The sequence below is a fragment of the Anas platyrhynchos genome, chromosome 15 (assembly GCF_047663525.1).
Source record: "Anas platyrhynchos isolate ZD024472 breed Pekin duck chromosome 15, IASCAAS_PekinDuck_T2T, whole genome shotgun sequence".
NCBI lineage: Eukaryota > Metazoa > Chordata > Aves > Anseriformes > Anatidae > Anas > Anas platyrhynchos.
In genome coordinates this window covers 8,082,186-8,097,877 of record NC_092601.1, presented here as the reverse complement: position 1 = coordinate 8,097,877, position 15,692 = coordinate 8,082,186, and the positions used below count along the sequence as shown (strand labels likewise).

The 15,692-nt window shown below is 56.4% G+C and overlaps 1 protein-coding gene across 5 annotated transcripts in view; it reads left to right on the top strand.

Moving 5' to 3' along the window:
• The window catches only part of RAB11FIP3 (RAB11 family interacting protein 3), a 61,765-nt gene that overhangs the window by 24,145 nt on the left and 21,928 nt on the right, over positions 1-15,692 (top strand). For 2 of the 5 annotated variants that reach the window (XM_027469384.3, XM_072023637.1), the window contains exons 3-4: positions 2,032-2,123; positions 14,922-15,109. In XM_027469384.3, coding sequence (XP_027325185.3) covers positions 2,032-2,123; positions 14,922-15,109 — 280 coding nt within the window. Of the gene's footprint in view, positions 1-2,031; positions 2,124-8,305; positions 8,453-8,552; positions 8,674-9,729; positions 9,917-14,921; positions 15,110-15,692 lie in introns of those variants that run through there. The other 3 variants (XM_072023639.1, XM_072023638.1, XM_072023640.1) reach the window with 3 other exon arrangements.

Here is a 15,692-nt window from a genome sequence, read left to right as displayed (position 1 = left end):
CCTGCACCAAGAAACACCCGAAGGGCTCCAGCAGCGCTCGCTTTGGGCAGGAGCCGCGATGGGGACAGCTGCGGGCGGGGAGCTGCTTGTGCCACGGCTGCCCACGCTTTGTGCCTCTGCTTCCAGGGGGAGCTGGAAGCCTTCTCTTGACTGTAAATCCTCCCTTTTCGAGCTCCTTAGGAAGGAAGGAGCCGAATAAATACCTTTATCTGTGTCTGTAGAAACTCAGGTTTTCACGTGTCTAGTTTGAGGGGGAGGAGGAAAAATTGGTAGTGGGGTAAACAGAAAGGAGCAGCCTGTGCCTGGCTCTGCCCGCTGCAGGGCACGCGGTGGTTCTGGGGGTGCTGCAGGGTGCTGGTGGGGTGGGGTGTCCTCCAGCAGTGCCGTTGTGCTGTCCCAGGAGCGGGCAGAGGCTCCCCTGGGTGAGTCCTGCTCCCAGGGCTTTGCACCCTGAGGGTCCCTGTCCCCATCCCTGTCGGCAGGGAGCCTCTTGCATCTGAGCAGAGGCAGGGGTAATTAGTGGGAACGGTTGATTGCAGGCTGCAGGGCGCTCTGTCCAGGTGAAGGTAGCAGAAGGCGACCTGAGGTTGCCTCCTCCCTGCCCTGGGGTGGGAGCACAGCCCCCGGTGGCACCGCTCGCCCCGGGGCTGTCAGCAGGGAAAGCAGCGGGGACGGCAAAGTTGTGCCCCACAAACCAGAGCACACAGCATCGTAGAATCACAGAATATCCCGAGTCGGAAGGGACCCCAAAAGGACCACTGAGTCCAACTCCTGCTCCAACTCCAGCACCTTTCTTCTGCTGAGGCCACCACCCCACGGCACACTTGCTGTAGAGCGAGTCGGCATACCCTGGCTTCTGGAAAACTAATTTGGCTTGATCCTCATTTTGCTTCGCAGTCCAGCCCCAAAAGCCCCATTCCCAGGCTGGGGGGCTCGCGTCAGGCCCCGTGCTGGCTTCTGGCAGCCCTGAACTGCTGGTGGCCATCAGGCCCAACCACAGAAAGAAGGCGGTGTGTGCGCTCCTGTCCATGTGGCCACGCTGCCTGGCCGCGGCACGGCTCGTAGCCACCTCCCAGCCTGCAAGGGGTCTGGCCATGCCACCAGCCCGCTGGGAAGCCACCAGCCTGAAGGATTCAGAAGTCTCCTCCTGTCTTCTGCCTCCAGCAGCGATGCACAAAGCCTGTGTGATCGTGGAGCCTCCCCGGGAGCGCCGGCATTACGGCGCCCCTTGCCTGGCCAAGTCGATCGACATCAGACGAAGCCGGTGCCTCAGCGCTCGCAGCTCCGAGGCGTGTGGTTTGGAGCCCACTATTTATTTTGGGACTGCAGCCTCTGAGCTCGATTTGGTGTTTCCAGGCTGTGATCTAGGTCGCCTGCTGGATCAGGCATTAGCTGTTGCTTGAGGGAGCACGGGGAATTTGCGCGCGCTTCCTCCGGCAAAGGGCTCGGAGAAACGCCGACCCGCTCGGCTGCAGATGTGTTTGGGGGTGGGAGGAATGCGTTTTTTAAGAAATCTCCTTGAAAACCTCCTATTTTCCTGTCCTCCTGTGAGGATGGCTCCTGATGCAGCTGGTCACGGGAGGAGCAGGAGATGACAACAGCTTCGGTGCCGCCTGCCTTCTCTGCTGTTCCCATGGTAGTTGGCTGTCACACACAGAACTAATGTATTCCCTGCCCACAGCAGGATTAGAGCCTTCTGGGAGGAGAAGAAGAAGGGGATGCAGGAAACAGACATAGGGAAGAAACCAGGAAAAGAAACGGAGACCATGGCGGGGTGGGGACGAATCCAGGCGCTAGCCCCGTGGGAGCAGCAAAGGGCCTCGTAGGACCTCTGCCAGGAGCAGCCACCCAAATTGCCTTCCCCCTCCTGGAGGTGGGGTGCCTGGAGGCAGGGCTCCTTCCCGAACACCAAAGGCACCAGTGGGTGCAGAAGGAAATTCTTGTCCTTCTGCTGCCGCGTCTCCCAAAGCTGCCTGTCGTTCGGGGGTGCGGGTTTCCTTTCGGTGATTCTGTTTTTCTTTCCCTCTGCAGACCCCGACAGCCAGCTGTATGATATGGGATATACCCCCGAGGAGGAAGCCCCGGCCTGTCCTGATGAATTTGATGACTTCGTCACGTTTGAGGCAAGTACGAATGCTGCTAACACCCGTGGGCATCAGCTTTGTGCCGCGGGAGGCAGCTCGTGGAGCAGCTCGCCATGCCACGGCTCGGGGATTTTAACGCTTGGTCGGGACGAAACCTTTCAGCTGTGGGTGACTGGGCCAGGGAATTTGCACCGAGCACTTGGTGCTGTTTAATTTAAAGGTGGTGTCCAAGTGAAAACCTGCTCGTTGCTAGCACTGTCTGAGCTTGCAGAGTGCCAGAGTGCGGTGCCCTGCCGTGGTTGCGTTTGTGTCCTCGCTGGAGCTGCTCCCCTTGCAGAACGTGAGCCCAGTTTTGGGATGAGCCAGCTGGGAGCCTGCCCCCGAGGCCCAGCGGGCACTTGGTGCCATCCGGCCAGCAGAAGGCAAATTGTAGGTTTCCTCTTTGTTTTTGGGGTTGATTGAGGATGCTTACGTGCTGTACTTCCTTCCCTTTGCTGACGTTGTGGTCCCCATCCCTCCGTTCCCTCCTGTGCTCCTGAGCAGAGGAGTACGCTGCAGGAGGGCCCTGTAGCCCCGGCCAGAAGGGAGGCTGCCGTTCGTTGTCTGTGGGGTTGGGGCTTTGCTTTGTGAGCTTCCTCCTTGCTGCTGTGCCCCACAGCCTGGAGCAGGAGGTGCTGCCCGTGCCTTCAGAGCAGGGGCCTGCTGGTCCTTGGGTCCCCCGGGGGGACTGAGTGGCTTCCTTCTGCTCGTCCTTCTTCAAGCTTTCCTCTGCGGGTGTTTGACTCATCTCAGTACCCTAGGTTTTACGTTTTTGTCGTGGAAACAGTGATTTGAAAAGGGCTCTTTGAGATTTGCATGTAAATGCACGTCCTTGCTTTGTGTATTCCCTAATATGTTACCCTGGCCTTCGTGATAACGGGGCTGAAACTATTCCTTTGCCTTTCCTGACAATACATTGGGATCTGGGCAACTTCCTTTCCCCCTGTTCATGAGAAGCACGTGTCCATCGCTTGACACGTCTCAGAGCTGTCCCTTTGCCACCCGGTGCCAGCAGCACGCGTCCCAGCCAGGTGCAGTTTCTGCTGAGCCCTTTGGCTGCCCGGGCTCAGCGCGTCGGGCTGACACCGCCACCCGGAGCGGGTCACTTGTTCCCTTGGCCTGACGAGCTCGTGACCCTGCCTCCCTCCACCAGAAGGCTTTCCAGGGCACGTTGGATCTGAGATTATTTTTCCATAGGCTGAAGTGCTGTCGTTGTCTTCGTCTACGGCTTGTGCAAAGGGCGTAAGATAATTTTGGCGCTCTCTTTTTTTCTGGGGGGTCAGGGTGGTTACAGCTACCCAGTGACAGTGGGATAGCGAAGCGGGGCAGGAAGGCAGGACAGGACGTGGGTTTTCATATTCCTCCCTCTGTCCTGCACGAGGTCACAAAAGGGTTTTATTTTATTTTATTTTTTTTTTTTTACCCACCGAGCTGAGCGCTGAGCAGTTCAGCGGCTGTGACGCCCCGAGTCGCAGCGCTCGTGCAGGCAAGGGCTTTGCTTTATGCTCCTCAGACCTACGTCATGGGACGATGGCGCTGCGATTCAGAGATGTTTTCGAAGGGCTAATTTAACACAGATGAGCTCCAGCAGTGCTGCAAGCTGCTCTGGGCAGGAATACCAACAAGCCGGGTGCGTGCCCCACCGCGATGGAGCGCTTCTGCCCCTGGGCCACTGGTTCCTTGCGACGACAAGGTGAACCGAAGGAAAAAGGTGATGAATCCTGAAATCGCCTTTTCAGAAAGATGGCAATGGATTATGCTGCTGAAATCAGGGTAATCTCGAAAAGATCAGAGCTCTGTTGGTGTCTGTGTTTAATATGCTGGGGAAGAATTACCCTTGTTGTCTTGGATACGTGGTTCCGAAATACTCTCCAGCCTGCAAGGATTTTGTGGAGATTTCAGCAAATGAGAACATGATCGAGAAATACCGCTCGGCGTTGCGAGTGTAAAAATAAACTGGTGTCTTGGGGCGTGTGTTTTTTTGTGCTCGTTTCGCTGAGCTCCCAACGTGCACTTTATTCCCCTTGTCCTGCGGAGCCGTGCCCTGGGCAGCGTGAGCTGTGCCGGGGAGGGTGAGAGGAGCGGTGCAGGGGGCATCCTGCTGGGAGCTGCAGCCGAGGGGTTTTCATCGCTGTGCAGCGGAGCCCAGCAGGACCTGCGGCAGGCTGGGCTTGGCTGGGTGCAGCAGGGAGCTGTGGAGATGGTGAGGCAGCAAACAGAACAAACAGCAGCGACAGCAAACGGAGCAAGTGGCCATCCCCAGGACATGTTCCGCCTTGCCTGGATCCACCTGGAAGAGAGGAGGGGGGAAAAAATCCTTCTGAAAGCGAAGGCGTTGCCTTTCCTCTGAACAAACCTTCCCCCACGCATCACCAAAAAGCGTTTTGCATGGGAATGTCCCCGTTTCAGACCTGGCAAGCTGGTGCACAGTGAGCATGGGGCTTGAAAATGTGCTTCTGCGTGGGACCTCCGGGCAGCTAAACCACCTCTTGGAGGCCACCGCTTCCTTCTCAGCCTCTACACGAAGGCTTTTGCGCCACGGGTGAGCCCCTCTTGCTTCAGCAGGGTGGTGGGGCCAGGGGTACAGCCAGCTTTTGGCCTTTTGTCACGTCTGTGGACCTTCTAAAGGCAACCTGGAGGAGTGGTGCTGTGCCAGGCGCTGCGAGCAGTCGCGGTTATTGTGTCTGGGGTTTCGGCCCTCGTCCCTCTTAGCCGGGGAGAATCACAAGGGCTCGAGTGCTTGGCTCTTCTGAGTGCCGAGGCCTTGACAGAGAGCTCCTCTCCTAAATGTTTGTTCAAACAAGTGTAAACAAGAGCTTCAAGCAGTCTAAATGAAAATACCTTCCCTTTGTTGATAAGGTTGCTCCTCTCGGTGACTCATCCCCTCCGCTGGTGCTTGAACATCTGCAGAAATCCCCGAGGATCCAGCACTGGTGTCTCTCAGCGAGTGTTTGCCCTGCAGAGGGAGGAGAGCCACCGCTTGCACCTTGGAGTAAGGGCAGAAAAGCCTCTTGCAGGAGACGAGGTCTGAGCTTTGCCGCTTCGCACAGGGACTCAGCCCCGATGTGATCAGCTCGGCTTGGAGAGAGAGGGCAGGGACAGAGAGAGAGGCGGTAGGCAAAAACTGATGTGGAGGAGAGCGCGGTGTTTTTATGTTGTATTTGGGTGAGGCTTGGACTTTCTGGAGTTAGGGGAAGTCCCCAGCAGGGCCAGCACACGGCGGAGCAGAGCGTAAGCCCTGGGGCAGCGCAGAGGCAGGCAGCGGGAGCGAAGGAGCGTGCACGGTGAGCTGCTGGCTCCTGCTGTGCCCTACCAGCTCCGGTCCCTCTCTTAAATGGTTTCCAGAGAGGATTTCTGGTCGTGTACCTCTGCTGAGACAGCAGTTCGGAGGGGATCAGAAATGCAGGAGCCTGGTTTCCTGCAGCCACGTGGCGTTTCGTTCATCAAGTGGTGCCTGCAGGGGCTCCCTGCCATCCCTAGCTGCGCTGCCACGCGTGCCGAGGGAACCTCATCTCTTGCTCACCTGGCTCCGGGGCAGGGACAGCATCCTCTTCATCCCCTCGTGGGGCCACGTGCCTGCTGGCAGCCCCACGTAGTGCCTCCCTGCCTGACCGTGGCTGCAGGCAGCTCTCTGCTCCGGCAGGGAAACGTCACCTAACAATAATCAGCAGTTTGGCCACCCTGCAGAGCAGTGCAAAAGGACCTTGGAGTCCGACTGGCACCCAGGTCCTTTTTGGCTTTCCCCCAGGCTGGGCTGGTGCAGCCTCGCTGCTGACTAACGGGGAGGTGGGAGTTATCCTCACCTCCCTTTGCCAGCTGGGCGGCATCAAGCTGTGCTGGTGACTCACGCCCGAGGTACGGGGGCTCCTTTGCAATGCCCTGCGAGGGGGGGGAAGGTGAATTTGGAGTTAGCTTTCTTGATGCCTGCTGTGCCCTGCGCCCAGGACAGAGCCCTCTGCCCGACCTGCCCCGTCTCCTGGGGGCAGCTGAGCCCGCTGGAGCAGTGCAGAGCATCAGACGATAACAGAACAATTCTCCCAAAATGAAAGCAAACCACAAAAATTTGGTGTGCTGCCAGAGTTACTGGGCACGGAGATTTGTAACCTTAGGTGGGTCGGAGGAGAGGCAGAGCCGGTGCAAGGCTGTGCTCTGTAAAGGCGGGCCAGGAGTGTGATAAACAACACAAACACTGATTTCAGCCATGGCAGCTTGTGATTTGGGCCAGCCCGATGGCAGGAAGGCCCTCGAGATGTGCAAAACGGGGCAGCCGAAACTGCAGAAGGTGAGGGGCGTAGAGGAGGAGCGGGGCTGTGTGAGGGTTTGTGGGGCTGTGCATGGTGTGCAGGGCTGTGCAGGGCTGTGTGATGCTGTGCAGGGTGTGCAGGACTGTGCAGGGCTGTTGCCATCTGCTGGGCAGTCGCTGGGGCTCCCCGTGGTAGGGGAAGGATGCGAGGAAGGATGCATCGCAGCCACCAGAGGGGTGCTGTGCATTCTCAGGACAGCAGCGCTCAGCAGGCGAGCAGCGGCGCTCACCGGACACGTGCACCCTGCAAGCCTTATCCCCAGCTTGTCCCCTGGGCTCAGTGTTCAGGAGCAACTCACGGCACAGCTGTAGTGGGTCTGGGGAGGAAAGCAGTCTTCAGTGGGGTCATGCAGTCTTTGATGGGGTCCTGCAGTTCTTTTTGGGGTCCCACGTCTAGTTTTGGGAGGGGGATGTCCCTGGATATCCCAGGCACCCTGTCTGCAGTGAAATGAGCTGGTGGTTGCTGCAAACTGTTGCATCTGTTGAAGCTGGAATCTCTTTTTCATGTGGAGTAATTGAATTGAATGCTTCTGGAAGGGTGTAAAAACCAGAGGGAGGCAATTTAAATCCACACTGCTGAATTTCTCCGGCTGCCTGGGGATTGAAGGCTGGCACGACCCGAGCTGTGTGGTGGTGATGGGGGAGCTGTAGCTGAATCACAGCCTGCAAGAGCAGCTCACGGGCACAGCGACCACCGCTCCTCTTGGTTTGTGCCTCGCAGTGGGCACATGGGGGTGGTTTTATCTCCTCCTGGGCCCTGCGGACCTTCTGAGCACCCCTTCCTTACTGCAGGCTGCCCTAGGAGCTGTTTCCCTTCCACGTGGTGGAAGCACAAAGCTGGCTGCTGAGCTCAGGCAGCATTTGCAGGAGGTGGCAGCTCAGCTCAGGCTTTCCCTTCTCCTACCACTGCCTTTCCCTGTCTGGTAGGACCGGCCTCTGCGGGCTCCTGTGCAGGGGAACCCCAAAAACTCATCGTGTCCGAACAGAAGGTGATCACCAAACCCTCTTCAAGTCAGTTGCTGGAATTAGCATTGCTCTGGCCATAAGGGGCTGCTGCACTCAGAATCTCTGGGGTGGCTGGAACTGCAGGAGAGTGAAACACGATGGATGCAGCTTTGTCTGCTCGTCCATCCATCCCCTAGGGGAGCCCACGGAGCCTCCCTGCCCCACAGAGCAGCAGCAAAGGCAGCCCTGGTCGTGCAGAGCTCTCGTGTGCACAGCAAACAAGCCAACAGCTGGTGTTATCTGCAGTGATTAGGCACAGAAAACACGGCGATTGCTAAAACTGCTGGATCAAACTCCAAAATCTGGCTCTGCTGACAACCTTGGAAGAAGCAGCTTGAATGTACCAAGGAAACTGATGTAGTGTACGGACCTCAGCACTGCTTAGGGTAAGGGGTGAGAGGTGGGAAAATCGGGCACGAGTGTCCCTGTAGTTCAGGCATGCTGTGAGAAATATCCTTGGTTGGAAGAGCTCCCAGTCGTAGTGTTTGCCTTGTGCGAGATAAGGTGGAAGGAGTTTGGAAAACAAGGACCTTGAAGCTTTATCTTGAGCCGCGAGCATGGCCGTGGGACCCGGAGAGGCAGGAGCTTGGGGCTCGGGGTGGCCAGGAGCGCATCAGGCAGCTCCAGGAGGCAAAGCTGTCTCAGTAAGAGTTCCCAAAGTAAAACTGGCAGCGCTTGGTGCCTCCCGACGAGTCTTTCCTTGTGGTACAGAGGTGCTAAAAGGCCCCTGAGGTCCCACAGCACAAGCAGAGGAGCTGAGGGAGCAAAAGGGCTGTGACCCCGCTCGGTTAAGTGGCAGATTTGGATGGAGCCAGGGCAGGAGCTCGGGTTAAACCATAACTGTGCTGCTGCTGTGCTCGGTACCAGAAATCCCTGAGCACAGAGGGTCGCCTGGTTATCGAGCAAGACGCTTCCTGCTGGTGTTGCCGGAGCAGAAGGTCCTGCTTGGGGCACCGTGCTGCAGGAAGGATGTGTCCCAGAGGGGAGCAAGAATAGCCCGGAGAAAATGTGATTTGTGAAGGTAATGGGAAGAAATGCTCGTTTGTGCTGGCTCTCGTGACCGAGGGAGACCAAAGTTCAACGATGGGAAGTTTCTGTAGGGGGAAGGAGCAGGGTTTTTGGTATCTCCTGCACAATTCAAGAGAGGGTGTAGCCGAAGTGGGGAGGGTTAGGAGAGACACCAGGGAGCGACTTTCTGATCAGCAGCAAAGCTCGGATCCGTTGCTTGGAGCGAGGGGAGAGGTAGGACCTTGGGATGGAGGTTTGGGGGACCTGTCAGATAAACTGTGCTAGAAATGGTGAGCTGTGCTCCTGATCTGGAGCAGGACAGCGAACCAGGATGGGCTGAGCTCCTTGTTCTGTGCATTCGGAGCTGCGTGCGGGTCCCACAGAAGGGTCAGGTCCTGCAGGCCTGGTGCCATTGTGCCTCTTGTGGACATTTGGCTGAAGAAGCTCGTGTTGGTGCTCTCCTCGGTCAGGGTATCACTGCTGTGACAGAGGGGGCAAGCTCGGGGTGCGTCGTGGCGGGGTTCAGTCCCCAGCCCATCAGGGAATGGCGTCTGGGCAGCGTGCGACTGAGATGTTCCTGTCCCCAAGTGCTGGCTCAGAGAGCAGTCTGCAGGAAAAGGACTTGGAGAGGCAGCTAAAATGAAGAGATGGAGAAATCAGGCCCCATTGGGATCCCAGGTGCGGATGGATATACACAGAACAGCCCAAACCTCCAGGTCCAAGGGACGGGGACTTTGTCCCTATGCCCTATGCTTGGGGGCAGGGGGGTCCTGGGGACCCAGAGCGCTTCCTTGGGTCGCACCGTGCCGGTGGCTCTGCTGTTTGCAGAAGCAGCAGCTTGGGTGGGGGCAAGGTGGAGCTCGGGGCGGCGTGTTTGTAGCCGGGTATCCCTGCTGAGCCAAGCAGCAGCCTTTTGGGGTGGCAGTCCCCCACCCCACCCGCCCTGCATTGCTCTCTGAGTCACTGCGGCGGCGATCACTTATCAGCAGCAAAGCGCTCCTGGTCTCTGGAGTGAGCAAGACGGGCGTTATTTACTTTTCTATTTGTTGTTATAAGGAAGGAGATGGTTATTTAATGTTTAAATATTCACCAGGAACAGCAGGAAAGATGAGATAAGCCTGGGAAGCCTCTGCAGCAAGAATGGCCCTCCTCGAAATTAACCTTCTTAATTGGAGGAAGGTTTACATAGAAAGAAAGCACGCGCACCTGGAGCGGGGCTGGCCGTCGCGTGGGGCGTGCTTTTATTTTGGTATTCGCATAGCTCGGGTGGCTGCAGTCACACGGCAGGGGAGTGTGCATTAGCTCACATATTGTTATCGCGGGGGCTGGAAGGTCAGGAACAAAAGGCACTCTGTTCCGCGACCTGCGCTCCGCTCCGTTGGTGAACCTCGCGCTGAGCCTTTCCGGGACTTCGCTTCCCTCCTCCCGCCCAGCAGGAGCTGGATTCAACGTGGGCAAAGAGGCAATGTGTCCGCAGGTGAGTTTTGTGCACTAGCACGAAATAAGGAGGGAGCTGGGGGCCTGGAGGAGGCAGATCTCCGTCCTGGGGACCGCTCCAAGCCCTGGCATCGCCAGGAAGGGGCAGGCTGTGTCTGCGTAGCTGCAGTCCGCCCAGGGAGCTGGGCTGGGAAGGACGGCGGCTGCGGGCTTTCCGGGCATGGAGGATGTGCCAGATCTTCTAATTTTTGTGTTTGATTGTTTGTTTGTTTCCTGATGGGCGTTCTCTTGCCCAGCCTGAGAGCTGGCATTGAGTGCAGGAGCCTCAAAAGCTTTTCAAGTGGCCCTGGACCTGCTTTACATGGGTCAACCTGAATTTGGGGCTGTGCCAGGCCAAGTGGGTCATTGTCGTTGCCCCAAGCTCAGTGAGGACCCTCTGGCTTCTCTGCAAAGTGGGTATTGCCCAAATAAGCAGGAAGAGGCTAATACTGGGGCTAAGTGGTTGGTGCCTTGCTGCTGGTGACGGTCCCCAGTGTGGGGTTATTTGGTGGGTGACAGGTTCCTGCTGGCCTGTGGCCAGTGCACGGGGCTGAGCTGACATGGGGCGTTTCAGGGTGGGCTGCCAGCACAACTTGCCTCCTCTCTCCCCTTTACATCAGTGTAAAGCCAATTTAAACACATCGTGTGACTGGGCAGGTGCCTGTCCCCAGCACCACGAGCTGAGCTGGGCTCACTGTCACCAGCCAGGCCACCCCTGTGGGGCAGGACACAGCACCGAGCACCTGGGGGCTCTTTTTGGTGGTCTTCTTCCCCTGGCCCCAGGTCTGTGGCTCTGGACAGAGCAGTGTTCCCAGCTCGGGGGCCATGGCCACAGGATGGGAGCAGCACAGGGTGTCCTTGGAGGGTGCTGTGTGCTACCCATCCGTCTCCCCCCCGTCCCTCAGAGCTGATACGAATCACAAATACGCTCACTCTTGCTGGGAAAACAGAGTTGTTTTTCCTTTTCCTCTCCCCCCCAAGCATCCCAGTCGCCATGGCCAAGGCCAGCGGTGCTGCAGGGTGGTGAGGCTGCCGGCAGGGACCGGCTGCCACCCCACTCGTGGTTTTGCTTGTATTTCGGGTGAAATTGTCCGTCACGGATCAGAGCAGCCAAACAAACGCTCCCTCGAGCCCGGGGTGTGCTGTGCTTTTTCCCAACAGCCGTGCTTGGAAGCACAGAAGCACCCCTGGGCGGGTGCCGCCGCTCCGCTCCCCGCCTGCTAAAGCTCCTCACAGGGGCTGCCAGCCCCAGAGCCCTCCTGAGCCCCATCCTCCACAAAACACCAACAAAACACCCTGCAAAGCTGGCAGGCGCCCTGAAGTCGGCACAGAAGCAGGAAGCTTTGCATGCCCGGCCTCGCCGGCTCGCATGTGGCTTCGGTGGTGGCCTCCGTGGTGTGGCAGAGCCCGTCCCTGTGGCCGGCTGCCGCCTGGTGCTGGCTCTGGGGGCGGTGGCCGCATCTCATCACCTCAGGCCTCTCTCGAGCTGCCTTCCCCATGCCATCTTTGTGGGCTACCAGCCCGGGCACGTCAGTGGTGACGGGGCTTTATGGTCCCTTAACGTGTCCCTGCCCATCCCGTGCGGGTGACTCTTAACAAAATGGCCGCAGACAGGGCCTGGGCCTCGTGTGGGCGTTAGGGCACAAACCGCAGTCAAGCCGTGGTTTCGGTTCAGGCTGGGGCGGGGTGTCCTGATTTTAAGGTCTGAGGTTGACCTGAAGCATCTCAGGGGGTGTTTTATTTGGTTAAAAATGAAAATAGGCCGGGGCTGGTGGTACTGGGCTGTTCTGAACGTGCAGTGGGGATGTGCAGCCCCCCCATGGATGTGTTTGCCAAATGGGCATTGCCTCACCTGCTGTGTTGTGATTTTTTATCTGAAAAAAAAGCTCTTACTTTCTGCCTGTAAACAGAAAAGCAAGCTTGGCTGGAGGAGAGAGATGTGGCAGTGGGAATTAAGGGGTCAGCATACAGATCAGCTGTTCACGAGGCCATAAAAAGAGCTTTGAGATCTGCGGCTGCACCTTTGCCCAGGGCATAGGGTTTTGGTTTTGCTTTGCTTCGCTTTATCAAGCGTTCTGTAATATCTTCCCCTAGTCTGCTTGTTTGCCTATCTCCTTCTGGCATCTTTTCTTGAGGTTTAGTTATTTAATCTGTGATAAAATGTAAAGCAAAGTTCTCCACGCTCGTGCTCAGGAGGAGAACTTTGTTTAAAGTTTCACCTGTCTCATAACTCATTGACTGCATGGGTTTAACTTTAATGAGGCTCTTGCATTTGAAATTGAAAAAGCATTAAAGGAGAATAATCAAGGTCCAACGTGCTAATGTACTGCTATTACGTATCAGCCCTGTTGGAGGGAGGTGCAGAGCATTGTGAGTTCGGCAGAAATGGGGACATCTCTTCTGTCGCATAGGGACACACACAGACTGGTAAATCTCCCCTCCTTAAAGATTTAATCTTTAAGCATAGAGTAGAGGTGGAGTTTTGTTTGATTTTTTTAAATCTGTAAGAAAAAAGAACATTACTTCTGTTTTCCAAAATATCCTTTGAAAACCCACTACTTACAGGGAAATGCAGGAGTGAGGTAGCAATCTCTATTCTCCTAAAATTGCTTTAATAAGACAAAAACAAACTTCAGGCTCGTTTCTTTTGGCCTTGTTAGCGGTGACGGTGCACAGAAGGGCTGTGGAACAGGCTCAGGTTGTGCCGGGGCCGCTCTGGTTGTTCCTCGAGGTGCTCCTGGACCGTGGCCCTCGCTTTGCCCCTGCCTGGCCGCATGTGATCGCAGCCGCAGCATCTTCTGTCCTGGTCTCTTCTGGTTTCTGTATGCACGCCACGTGGGATGTGGCAGGGCAAAACACATTCTTCTCCTTTGCTAAATACAGGGAATGTTTGCAGATGGTGTTCCAGGTCGTCCTTTAAGGAACAAAATAGCTGCACGTCCGCGCTGTGGCTGGAGGAGGATGGGGTCTGCGCTGTTCTGGTGGCTACCTCTGGCTGCCCCCTTATCGGCCAGTCTGCACCATTTTTTTTCCTGTTGATAAGATTTTTTAAGCAATTTGGTAGATAAATCATTTGATTGAAGGGCATTGGGATGTTCTGATGTGCTGAGCTGTTCGGCTCCCTGTTACGCTTCGTGCTGGGAGGCCAGCGGCTGTAACCTCCAGAGGGTGGGTTTTTAATCAGCCTGTGGGTTGGGGGATTTGTTTTGTTTCCATGTTTTTTGTTTGTTTGTTTTGCAATAGTTGTCTTTGTTTTGTTCTTGAATACACTTGAATGTATGTCTGAATTTAAACCTTTCCAGGAGGAAGCTTTTTGTTCTTTTGTTTGTTTATTTGTTTATTTTTTTAAAAAAACAAGAGTTTACTTTGGAGTCTGCAAGCAAAGTTATTTCCAATTTGGCTTTAAATCTGTTTCAAGCAGGCAAAAAGCAGCCTTTTGAAGCAGGCAGGTAAATGTTCAGATGCTGGTGGCTGCTCTTCTCCCTTGGGCCCGCTCGGCTGCCTTGGGTTCCCATCGCTCTGCGCACAGCAGAGCTGCACAAAGCATCAGTGTGAGCTGGGGATGGCTTTTGTCCCCCCAGACAGTGTCACAACACGGCATTGTCCCACATGCCAAAGCCCAACCTGTCCTAAACTTGGTGTACCCTGCAAATTGCTTTTGTTTTCACGTGGGAGGCAGGTGAAGCCACTGTTGGTGGCAGCGCTTGCTGCAGCAGCCTCTGCCGTCTGGTGGAGTTTGCTGGGCGTCTTCTGCGGGTGGCGACTTTGGACTCTGGTTCTGTAAAGCTTTCCATCATGTTTAACCTGGGGGTGGTGGCTGCAAGAAGCCGTCTGTCTGTCTGTGCTGAGCTGGCAAGAACTGGTGCCGCCCTCCTGGTTGTGGAGCAGGTGGCTCGAGCGCGAGCTTCCCTTCTCCCAGTTCATCTGCGTGGTGTGTGCCCAGCTGCTGGCCTTCCATGGTGCAGGGCTCTGAGAAACGTCACAGAATCCCAGAATATCCGAGTTGGAAGGGACCCACGGGGCTCATTGAGTCCCAGATCCCCAAAGGACCACCTGAAAGATGTCATTTGCTTGGATGTGTTTGCAAAAAGCCCTGGTTGCCTCCGTGTGCGCCTCTCTGGTGGAGGAAGAGGAGTTTGCTTGGGCATTAGTGCCTGCCTCCAACGTGCTGCTGCCACGGACAGGGGACCAGCTGGAGCTCCGTGCCCCCACTGACAGATCCCAGAGGCACAACTGAGTTCATATGTTCTGAAACCACCTGGGGAAATCCCAGAAGTGCTGGGCCACCAGCCCTCGCTGTTCTCACCAGATTTTCCCTCCTGGCCTCACGGCTCCGCTCTGCGCACGCGGGTGCGGGAGGCTCAGCGCCGCCCGTGCTCGGGGAGGAGCAGCCTGCCCTCGTGCCAGGGCTGGGAAAACCCAGCCCTTTGTGCTCGTGGTGTGGGCTCCTGAAAACCAAGCGCCCGGAGCCTGCTGGCTCGCTGCAGGTAACGGAGACGTGGCACAAATACTCAAGGTGCAGTCCCAAAAAAGCACGTCCTGAAGATGCAGACTGGTGGCGCAAGCCGTGCAAACCAGAGGCTGTAGTAAAGGTTTACGAAGCAGCTGAGTTTTCTGTTGAGGGATGGGAGGTGCCTTCGTATTACCAGCGGGGTGGAAAAAGTGCTGTGGGGGCTGACTGGTGGTTTTGAGCGGTGGTTCCGTGTGGGGAACTCAAACCGATAACGTGTATTTGTAGCAGTGGGGTGGGTGAAAGGAGTGGTGATGGGAACTGCTGAGGGAGCAGCAGGTAATCCCTCTGGGACTCCATAAACCCAATAAAAAATCTCTCAGATTCCCAACTGCCAAGGCACGGGGTGGCTCGGTGAGGCAGAGCTCCTGGGCATGGCATATGCCTCCTGCTGGAGAACTGCTGTCCCGTACGGGCTTGGTCCTGCTCTGCAACCCAACCGTGTGGCTCCAGCACCTTACAGGGCGGCTTTTTCCCCTCTTGTGTCTTGTAACAGGCAAATGAGGTGACCGACAGCGCGTACATGGGCTCGGAGAGCACCTACAGCGAGTGCGAAACCTTCACGGATGAGGACACCAGCACGCTGGTGCACCACGAGATGCACGACGAGGTGGAGACGGACAGCGCCATCGACTCCACCGTGCACTCGGAGTTCACCGACCCCATCGAGGAGCCGGAGCATGGGTCAGTGGCAGGGGGCTGTGGGGCAGGAGGGGGGACAGACAGGAGAGGACAGGGACCGGGGGAGATGCAGCCCGAGGATTTAATCGAGTGGGCTGAGCCTGCCTTGCCAAAACTGGTTGGCTTGTTCGTAGTGTTTGCCGCTTCACCGAGACCAAAATAGCTCTTCTGGAAGAATAATAACGAGGCTGCGCCGTGTGTAGGCTGGTTTGGAGCGTGGCCTGGCAATCTCTTTGAGCTAATCTTTGCTTGCCTTGGGAGAACTTCTGTACCCTCATTAGCATCTTCAACTTCTAAAATAAGTTCTCCGAACACCTGAAATACCTGCAGTTTTTAATCTATCGCTGCAGCCAGAAACGTAACGTGTAATTTTCAAGTCAGGAGGGGAACTCGCTGTACTCTTGTTTTTCCTAAACACGCGCGTGCCCTTTGATGTGCAGCCACCTCCTGTAACAACTAGTTTGAAACTTGTGCCCCGAGCACAGGGAGCTGCTTCCCCGTCTGAACCGCTGCTGGCGAAACTGCTCCCGGGCCCCTTTGCTTCCTCGATTTTGCAGGGAAAGTTGTTTTGGGGGTGAAACCAGGA